This window comes from Stegostoma tigrinum, chromosome 1, assembly GCF_030684315.1.
Source record: "Stegostoma tigrinum isolate sSteTig4 chromosome 1, sSteTig4.hap1, whole genome shotgun sequence".
NCBI classification, from domain to species: Eukaryota; Metazoa; Chordata; class Chondrichthyes; order Orectolobiformes; family Stegostomatidae; genus Stegostoma; species Stegostoma tigrinum.
The window spans coordinates 108,104,351-108,115,464 of record NC_081354.1 but is presented as its reverse complement, the minus strand read 5'-3'; the positions used below and the strand labels follow the sequence as shown (position 1 = coordinate 108,115,464).

Here is an 11,114-nt window from a genome sequence, read left to right as displayed (position 1 = left end):
GGTTGAGTACAGGAGCAGGGACATCTTACTCCAATTCTCCAGAGGATTGGTGAGACCACATCTGGAGTACTGTGTGTAGATTTAATGTCTTTATCTGAGCAAGGATTTTCTGATCATGGAGGGAGTGCAATAAAGATTTGCCAGACTGGTTCCTGAGATGGTTAGACTGATGTATGGAGAGAGATTGGATCAGCTACAACTACATTCACTGCAGTTTATAAGAATAGGAGAGCAGGGACCTCATAGAAGCCTATAAAATTCCAGTAGGATGAGACAGAGTAAACACAGGAAGATATCCCTAATGACTGGGGAATCCATAACCATTTAAGGATACGGAGTAGGCAATTTAGGACTGAGATGAGGAGAAGTTTTTTTCACCCAAAGAGTAGAGAGTCTGTGGAATGCTCAGAAAACAATAGAAGCCAAAATATTGGAAGATTTCAAGAGAAGTTAGAGAAAGGTCATAGGGATAAGTTGATCAAAGAGTATAGGGAAGATGTGGCACCAGGATACTGAGTAGGATAGTCAGCCATGACTGTGATGAGTAGCATCCAGGGCTTTCTCTTCAATTATGGGCATTACTGTAAGGTTGACATATATAGATCACTACTAGAATTCCTTTATGGTGATGAGTAATGTTTTTCAATGCAGCAGTCTGTGTCCAAGATGAATTCATGCAGTCTGTGATACCAGGGCCTGAGGAAATCCAAGAACAGAAGATTGACTTAAGTGGGAAACAAGGCCAGGTGAAAGTCAGGCTGTGATTCACTATTATCTGTTTTCTCCCCAAGCAATAGAAATTAAAATTGCATAAATGATACCCAGCCTATCTGATGTCAGCTAGTTAGGGCTAAAGGAATCAAATGTCAAGGGTCAAAGGGGTTGAGACTAATTAGAGCTCTTTCAGACTTCATCAGCCCCTGATAAATCATTACAGCTGCTCGCATTAAGTTTGCTCATGATTTTGAAAGAAAATTGGCATCCAAACTCACGTGCACTGGAAGGTAGAAGACCTTTGGTGGGAAGTTATTTATGTTTCATACAACTACATCCGGAACTTGGCTGGTGTCCTCAGACCAGCTATTTAAAGGAGGTGAAGGAGTGATAAAACATTCCTGCGACTCTTTGGATAGTCTTGTTAAACACAAGAAAAAAAAAGCACTGCTGAATAGCACAGGCTCTATCATCTTAGCAGTCATTTGTAACATGACTGGTTTTTAGTCAGATATTATATTGTCAAAGGAATTTTGTATGTAAGGCCGTGTCTACAGTACTAACAAAATGGAATGCCTGTTTTTGCTCCTGTATGTGACCAGCAATATGTTCCACAGCAAGCTCGATATAATCACGCAAATGGAACGCATATCAGCTCCTTGAATAAGGAATGATATCTGGGACAAGGACTTTTTAAAACTATTTCTAACAGGATATATTTAATGGTGCCTGTGAACTCGTACAAGGTCATGTGAAGTCACAGAAATCAGTTCCATATAAAAATACACAGCTGCAAAAGAACCAATGTGGATTCATAAACCATCTGTTTATTTCTCAGAGACTGCACATCCTGATGGATTTTGTCAAGGTTCCAGCAATTTGTCCTGATATGGGGTTCAACACCTGAGTTTTGTAAAACTGGGTACTGAGTCGCTACAAATTTGTGGCACTTAAGTCTAGCAAAAGTTTCAAGTTGAATGAACACAACACAATTCTTTCACAATAACTGCATCCTTTATTTAAACATTTCTGCAAAAACAATATTCCAAATTCTGTCATGAATAACCATGCAGTAGCCGAGTAGGTATTAAAAATACGATATACAAAAGTCACTTAATCCATCGGAAGCAAATCCTTCTTTGCCATTGAATTAGCCACACTTTTATTGCTGTTGATAGTATCTAACATTAACCAGGCACCAGGTCTGACCAGTGGCCAGAATTAATTATTGGCAATAACTGGGAGCAAATTTCCCCATCTGATCACCCATCACGGAGCAGCCGTGAATTTGTCCTTTGTGATGATTACTCATCAACCATTACTCCTCTGATTAATTCTACTGCGGTATTGGACCGGAGAGGTTATTCTAAAATAGTATATAGGTGGGCAAAACTACAAATTGATTGCACAGATATCCAGGCTTACAGAGCTGCGCAATGGAAATTCTGATAAGTTAACTGCACGTTTTCCCTAGCACCATTCTATAATAGATTGTGTACTACTACAACATGGCTCTCAACAGATCAGTACCTGTTCCAATCTAAAATCAAAAGCAAAGATAAATCCCGTTGCTGGCTACAACTGATCAGCCAGCTCCTGGCAGACATTTAAATCTTTTGATTTGCTCAGTTAATTAGCAGATTGGTTGAAGAAAATTAATTCTTAATAACATGCACTTTTCAGACAGACTTCTCAATGGAAAATCTATCACATTGTCTTGGTAAAAATGCTCATGTAAATATCCAAACACTGGAGCTGTCATATTGGGCTAATTGTAATGTAATCAGATCGCAGAAGGGAAAATACAATGAAACTCATCACAGACCAGCGGCATCAGTGCAAAATAGAAAGATGATTCATTATTGCCTGCTTTGCACTAGTGTCCAAGATATATTTAATTATATTGTAGTAAACATCAATTAGTTTTGATAGCTTCTCCCATACTTTTCAGTTCTTCCTCAATTAATCCATCTGAAAACTTTGGTTTGAGGGATGTTACCACACAAATCTATTGGATCTTCAACATTCATTTTTTTGTCCATTATTTAGCAAAGAATTTAAACGTCATTGTCAAGAAAAGAAGTCCATATGTTTATACAGTGACAATGGGAACTGCAGATGCTGGAGAATCCAAGATAATAAAATGTGAGGCTGGATGAACACAGCAGGCTCTCTGATGAAGGGTCTAGGCCCGAAACGTCAGCTTTTGTGCTTCTGAGATGCTGCTGGGCCTGCTGTGTTCATCCAGCCTCACATTTTATTATTCCATATGTTTATACAAATGTGTTAGTGTAAACAAGACTGCCCTGTGCGAACACTGATTCTGAAAATTGCTAGCACACTCCTATTTGAATTTATTCACCAATAGTTTACCTGACATATTTTCTAAGCTACAAATCTGGACATTTAATCAGCCATTATCTACATTAATTATCACCATATATTCAAATGTTGAAAAACAAGTAGGAAATTGTAAAATGGGCCTTAAAGGAAAAAGATCTTAAGTGCAGAATCATACAAGATACTTAATATTCATAAATAGTATGATAGAATGAACAGCACAACATCACTGCAGTGTGTTTGATTTTGACTTCCTGCAACACTCTGGAATGACACATCTATCCTAGAATTTCCCTTACAAAAAGCTATCACTGCCAGTTCTAGAAAACTACGCAACCTGAAAACTCTTAAATCTTGCAACTGCTCCCAATTATGAAAGATTTAAAGAGAAATAAAATGAGATTACTCACATGTAATTTATTTTTCTGATAACTTATGCAACAAAAATTTATAACAAACTACAAATAAAAGCAAAATACAGCAGATGTTGGAGATCTGAATGAAAGCAGAAAGTGCTAGGGAGACTCTACAGGTCTGTGGAGAGAGAAACAAAGTTAATCTTGTGAGACAAATATGATTCTTCTTCAGAACAAGACAATCACAGCAGCAACCTACTCTTTAGTTACACCAAAGAGCTTTCTATAACTTACTGGCTCCACAGAAATTGCCTCAATAGGTTAATAATGGGGTTACCTTAGGCCTCATCATTGATGCACAGAGACTGAAACATCCAAATTGCTAGGTCAATCTTTGTTGCATTGATATTTATAAATCAATGATCCACATTTAAAAGCAAGATTTTTCTAAACCTTTTGTCATGAGGGCTTGCATCTTAAAAGTCAGTATGAATCACTTTTACTTGACTCATCCAATAAATAGTAAACATAAGCATATGTCATACATTTGTTCTACAATCATATTGATAACTTGACAATTCACACTTAGATTATGACTTAAGAGTATAAGATGGATCTTATGAATTTACATTCCATGTTTAGAGTTCTGTCTTTTTGGATCTCATATTGCTACATTGAACAAAGAGGTGAATGTACCTGGTAGACTGTTTCACTCATTCATTTCCATAGCAATAATAAAAACGGACTTTGGAATAAAATTACAATTAATCAATAACCTTAAAATGAGATAATTTATCCAAAATAGTCAAAGTCAGAAATGTATCATGCATATGTCAGCTATGAGTTCAATGACCTGTAATGTGGTTACAGTTCTGTGGAGTAACCTACATTACTGGGCAAACAAAATACACTGTTTACTAGGTTAGTAATGCCTTAAAGCAAATGCAATCAGTACAATGGCATTGCTGTATTTAGAAATAGTTTTCCACTGCATGCATTTATTGCGATTATTCTTCCCTCAAGCTATTAAAGCCTAACCAGTTCATTTCGTTGCAGTGTTTGTGCAGTCAAAGTTTAGTAAAATTAAATTGCTAGATGGATTTTGAAGCTAACTTCCTTAACCTATAACAACTTAATTGAAGACGATTAGCCTTTGTCATTGTACATATGAAAAAAGAACAAAAAGTACTTTAAAGTTCAACTTCCTTAATCTTGCAAGTAAATATCAGCAAGCACGTGTTATGCAATTTTGACTAATAATGGTGTGAGACAACATCTTTGTTAACTTGTCCTCTTGACAGGATTTGTACCATTGTTCACTCTCACCCCTTATCGACTTTGACAAGGTATGCCAGTAGAAAACATTGACATGTAGCTACACAATTGGAAGAGGAATTTCTCATTTATTTCACAACATAGTGCACAGTTTTATCAAAACTAATATTTTAGAAGGCAAAATATTTCAATCTCAAGTTGCAAAGCACTCATTTGCTATTCTAATTTCATTCTCTGTGATTGTCTTCAGCTGTTGAGCAATATGGTAGCAAGATTGTCGTGCCTTATTAATGATAAAAGTGTTTATTTCCCTTTTCTTAAGCATACTGATTTAAAAAGCCTTAAGTGTTGCTCAGTAAATCTGTAACTTTGCGTCTGTACAGATTTGTGTAAGAGTTTGGCGCTCATGAAGGCAAGACGTGAAGTAAGTTGGAGAATATCTGACATTCTGAGTTTAGTCATTGCTCAATTAATTTGTCAATCCTCTGAATTATTGTATTTCTGCAAGATTTCCAATTCGGTATTAGGGTCACTCATTGCAGTACTGCAGCTAGAAAATTTAGCAAAATAGAATTAAATGTACACCCATAATCAACTTGCAGAATGTTGAACTCTCTGTCTTGCTTTTTTACACATGGTTATGTAATTGTAATAATGTCAATGAACATTGACAGTGAAGATCATATTAATAACATATTAGTGCATTCTGTTCTCACCCTCATGGTTAGACTGAGTAGTGAACCAAGGCATTTAATTGGTCTGGAATCAAATCAGTAACAGAGCATGTCAGAGCATTAAAAAATTGCAAACATCAGAAAATAAAAGGTAGACATTTAAAAAAGGCAGCTGTTGCCTTTCCATTGCTAGCACATATCCATCCATCTTAAAGAGCCAGAGGACTGCTTAGCACTTCCTATAAATTCAGGAGCTTCATTTACTATTTACCAGATAAATTAGCTACACAAGAGAATCTTGCTTTTGTCCAAATATTCATCGCAGCAAAGTAAATGATCAATACAATTGTATATAGTTCAAAAATAAAGTTTTGAAATAGCCTTTTCTACAAAATTAGAAGCATTACATATGAGAAACCACTCTCAAAGAGTCTTACAAAAGTTGCCACTTATTACTCTGGTGTATGTTATTCTAGAGGATATAACTTAGCCACACAGGACCACAGCATAGCAGTTTCCAAGTAAATTCACAATTCCAACATATATATATGTTAATAAAATTTACATTCAGTCATTTGTCTGTATATTAGCTTCAGCAGGATGTATGTATTTCGGATTTTGATTCAAAATCAATTTTGCATGTGTTTGTTTTCATCTTCAAAGAACACATCATCATTCATTAGCAGCGGTTGGTCAGAAGCATTGCTGCTGCCGGCTGAATTAAGACGTGAGGAGTGACTGGGAAATTTCAGCCTGGTGGTAAAATTTGACTCCAAGTTGGAATATTTCTGTAAATTCAAGGAGAGAAATGGATCATCAGTCAATGCCATGTATTTTTATATCTGCTGTATATGACTTTATTTTCCTTCGAGAAATAAAATGCTGATTACACTGTTGCATTCTGTTTTTAGAACCCCGCCTGCACTTTTGGTTGATTTTGAAAATGCTGATGGGACACTAAATTGTTTTACGGAGATATGACAAGACTATTTAACTTGACCCAGTCTGTTTGTGCATGTGTGTGTGCTTCTGTGTGTCTGTCTATTTGTAAAGACATGTATGTCTTTAAACACTTGCTGTGAGTGCTCTAAGCTATTGCCACAGTTTCAAACCTGAGAAAACATGTGGGTAAAACAGGCAGTCTGGTTATTAATGATTGCTCTGACCTACAGTGGTCTACAGCTTTCAAATCCTCAAGGAAACAACAGGAGAGAGCCAGAGAACTGAATCAAAGTTGTCCATCTTTCCGTAGTCATAAAACTCACCCAACATAAAACTGCAGTGATCAAATCTCTGATCATCAATATAGGTTGTCACTAAGGTGAGAACTATCAATTTGGTTCACAAATTGCATTTTCACCAGAAACAGGAACAGTTAGATTCAGAGAAAGGTTATTGCAATTGTGCACCAAGAAAATGCACTTCAATCCAGGAGCTTTCCTTGGCATAACAGTCTGACTTTCGCTTTTTCACGCCAGCAATATTGCAGTCTGTCTGACAATTGTCATTAATTTTGTGTTAGTGCCAGATTATTGGCACTTTTACAAAACAGATTTGTGCCAACTATATTGACTTGGAAGAATAACAAGAATAAGGAAATTAGATTTACATCACCTAGCCAGTGATCTGGTAGGATTCTGGCTCCAGTGCTGACACAACAATAGTCTAAATCACTGTACCAGTTTCCATTACATACTGTAGAATACAGTGAAACCTTGTCAACTGCTTTAGTCACAACATAAATAAATTTGAAAGGAATAAGATCAAAAGTAGAATGATGCTTAGATAATAAATTATTGTCTATTGCAAAGCCTAATATTAATGAGTGGTGCTTGTACATTTAATGGTTGCAGTGGGCGATGATACATTATGAACATGTGCCTATTGTCAGGATTTTATTTAAAGATGAAGGCTTACAGAAAAAGAACTGACCCTGCTGGAACTGGTGGATGTGCAGTACCAGGGGTTTTGAAGGTCACCACTGACTGAATTTCTTCCGTAGACACCACCAAGATATCTTGAGGGTCCTATAGTTGGCTGTACGTAAATACATAAGGCAAGTGATGCATGAATCATTTACCAGGGCTGGGAGTTGTCGCCTTTCCTTGTAACTTGCCAGAATGGCTAGGCAGTCAAATTGACATCTTTGGCTGATTCAGGTGCTATTGATTCATAGACATGCCAATCCACATTCTATCAACATGAAGCTGGCATAGCTGCAAAAAAAGGGTTATGGAAGTTTGCATAGGATTCCCTGTGTGTTTTCTCCATGCAGTCCAACATGCTTGATCTATACATTCCAGAAAACAAACTAATGGTCTGGCTCATAGCAGTCAACCATTTAAACTCAGTTCATGACAGAACCCCAGCATTGAGATGCAGGAGCATTACAGTGGGCACAACATGACTAACAGGTGTGCCATACAGCAAACCATAAGAACGCTAAAGATGTGTATTAGGTGTTAGATAAATCTGGGGCACCCTTCAGCACTCATGTCTTCAGAATGATAATGATGTGCTGAGAACTGCACAACATTGCACTGCAGAGAAGTCTGTAGCTGCAGGAGGACGGTAAGACTCATCACGCATGTTCCGATGAAGGAAAGCCAGAGGCGGAGGACAACGATGAAGATAGGGCCCAGAATACCACATGGATGTCTGGATGCCAGGATGCTTTAATATCTGACAAGTTTATCTCAAGTAAAATACAACAAATGAAATCCTACAGTTAGTTCCTTGAGAAGTAAAACAAAGACCCTCAGCTACTGATCCACTGTTTGCATATCCAACACTTTCTGCACCATTTATTAACATTCATCATCAAATCAGTGAACTGACTCTTGGGATAATGGTTAGGAAATGGAAGCAACACTAGCCAATAAATTTGATGTAGTATTATGAGAAAAGGAAATTTCTGGACTTAAGCTTCCTACTAGAATCCCTACAGTGTGGAATCAGGCCCCTTTGGCCCAACAAGCCCACATTGAACGTGAGACCATCCCACCCAGACCCATCCCCCTACAGCCCACCTAATCTATGCCACCCTGAATACTCTAGGCAATTTAGCATGGCCAATCCACCTAGCCTGCACATCTTTGGACTGTGGGAGGAAACCGGAGCATCCGGAGGAAACCCATGCGGACGTGCAAACTCCACACAGACAGTTGCCTGAGGCTGGAATTGAACCTGGGTCCCTGTTGCTGTGAGGCGGCAGTGCTAACCACTGTGCCACTGTGCTGCCCCACACATGATGCATCCCATGTGATTTCAGCAGTGACAGAGGTAGCCTACACTGTTTCGCTATTGAAGTGCTTTTGGCCTACGCTCTCTGGCTTTAATGGCCCCTGACAGCTCTACTAGAGATAGTAGCACCTGCACTTAGGGAATGTGGGAAGCAGTCTCAGCTTTCAGTCAGAGAATTCTAGGGGGACAGTGGCTGAGAAGTTTGGGTATTTTGAGTGGAATTCCCTCTTCAATGTCCCTTTTCACCATCATCCTTCTCATCGGTCAGTACCATTTTAGTCCTACCACTCCATTCAGGTCAGCCAGGGGAAATCAATGATATTTTGTAACTTGTACTGTTAAGGATACCCCCTATTGTGTTGTGTGGTACTAACATCAAGCTGAACAGAAAAGATTTCAAATAGATCAAGCAGCCCAAAACTGGACATCAAAGAGATGCTGCGAACCTTCAACAGTAGCAGAATAATATTCTATAACAATCTGTAACCTTATGGCACTATACAGCCCCCACTCGACCATTACCATCACAAACAAAAACAGAAATTGCCGGAAAATCTCAGCAGGTCTGGCACCACTCGGCCTGAAACGTCGACTCTAATTTCTCTCCACAGATGCTGCCAGACCTGCTGAGATTTCCTACCAATCTCATTTTTGTTTCAGATTTCCAGCATCACAGTCTTTTTTTAGTTTTTTTATTTACCATGGCCATCAGGCCAGGGAGCTAACCTTGGTTCAGTGAAGATTGCAGGAGGGCATACCAGAAACAGCACCAGCATAACTAAAAATGAGATTTCAACAATAAGACGAATGAGCAACAACATAGAATTACTTGCATACCATACAGCGTAAGCAGGATGCAATAGCAGGCCTAAACTCTCACACAAACAATGGATCAAATCTAATCTCTGGCATATCTAGTCATGGATGGAGGAGGCACCACAAATATTATCATCTTTAATCATGGGGAGCCCATCAGTGCAAAAAGACTGAAGAATTTGCATCCATTTTCAGCCAGAATTATGAAAGGTATGAACCAGAATGAAATCACAGTTTAGCAGTAAAATAGCAGGATTAAAGGCACTATATCTAAATTCATGCAGCATTCACAACAAGGTAGGGTGATTTTTGGTATTCATAGAAGTAAAGGAGTATGATTTAATTGCCATTTTGGATGCATGGCTGCAGGGTGACCAGGGCTGGGAACTGAATATTAAAGAATATTCTACAAGTAAGAAATACGGACAAATAGGAAAGATTGCTGGGAAAGTGCTTACAATAGGGGCAGTGTCAGTGTATTAGTGAGGGAGAAATTTTGATTGGAACTGCAGAATGTAGCATCTGTTGGGGTATAGCTAAGAAACAGCAAGGGACAGAAACCATTCGGTGAAGTGGTTTAACGGTCACCAAACAGTAGTTGTAATGCGGGGCATGGTAAAATCAAAGTATTTGAAGTACATACTGCAAGGGCAATGCACTAATCATGGGTGATTTCAATCTACTTATAGAGTAAGTAAATCTAATGAACATCAAAACTATGGAGGTAAAGTTCCTGGAATATGTTCAAGATGGTTTCCATCGTATATGATAGAGGTATAGTTCAATCACAAAGTAGGCTCTTAAGTATAAACAAGAGCAATTATAAAGGTAGCTGAAGGAAGTTGAATGTGTTCACATGAAAAAATATATTAAACTGTTTGATGGTGAATAAGCAATGGCTAGCATTTATGGAATTAATGCTTGGTTTTAAAAGCATATGATCCTTTAAGGCAAAAATACCCAACAGGAAATGCAAGAGAGTCGTGGCTAACAAGGGAAGTTAAATATAATATTAGATCAAAGGAGGAACCTTATAAGGTTGCAAAAGGAAGGTTGTAAACCTAAGTGCTGCAAAAAGTTTACAATTAGGAACAGAACCATGAAATAGATAAAGAAAGAGAATAGAATATAAATGTAAACTGGAAGCAAAAAAAGTAAGCAGGAAACAGAAAAGATGTTTGTAAAAAATGCTGTAGATATTTCTAGAGGAAACAATTAGCAAAAACAACTCTAAGCCCATTACAGGCAGAGGCAAGAGAATTTCTAGTAGAAAACAGGGAAGTGGCAGAGTACTGAAATAAGTATTCACAAGGGTATTCACACCGGAAGATGTAAGACATCTCCCTGAAATAATTGAGATCCAATGGTCTGCTGAGAGTGAGAAACTAAAAGTATTATAAAAAGTAATACTGGGTAAATTAATAACACTGAAAGATGACAAATCCCTAGGATCCAATGATATTTACACTCAAATATTGAACAAGGTGACTATATTTCTTTATTCATTAACGGGCTGAGGCAGCATTTATTGCCCATCCCTAATTGCCCAGAGGGGAGTTAAGAGACAACCACATTGCTGTGGGTCTGGAGTCACATGTAGGCCAGACTAGGTAAGGATGGCAGTTTCCTTCCCTAAACGACATTAGTGAACCAGATAGGTTTTTCAAACAATCAACAACAAATTTGTGGTCATCAT

At 38.0% G+C, this 11,114-nt stretch overlaps 1 protein-coding gene across 1 annotated transcript in view; it reads right to left on the bottom strand.

The window, feature by feature from the left end:
* Positions 1-1,733: 1,733 nt before the first annotated feature.
* The window catches only part of LOC125457782 (mast/stem cell growth factor receptor Kit-like), a 92,245-nt gene continuing 82,864 nt past the window's right edge, over positions 1,734-11,114 (bottom strand). The window contains exon 21 of the mRNA XM_048542378.1: positions 1,734-6,147. Within this exon, the coding sequence (XP_048398335.1) occupies positions 5,989-6,147 (159 nt within the window). The 3' untranslated portion in view covers positions 1,734-5,988. The remainder of the gene's footprint in view (positions 6,148-11,114) is intronic.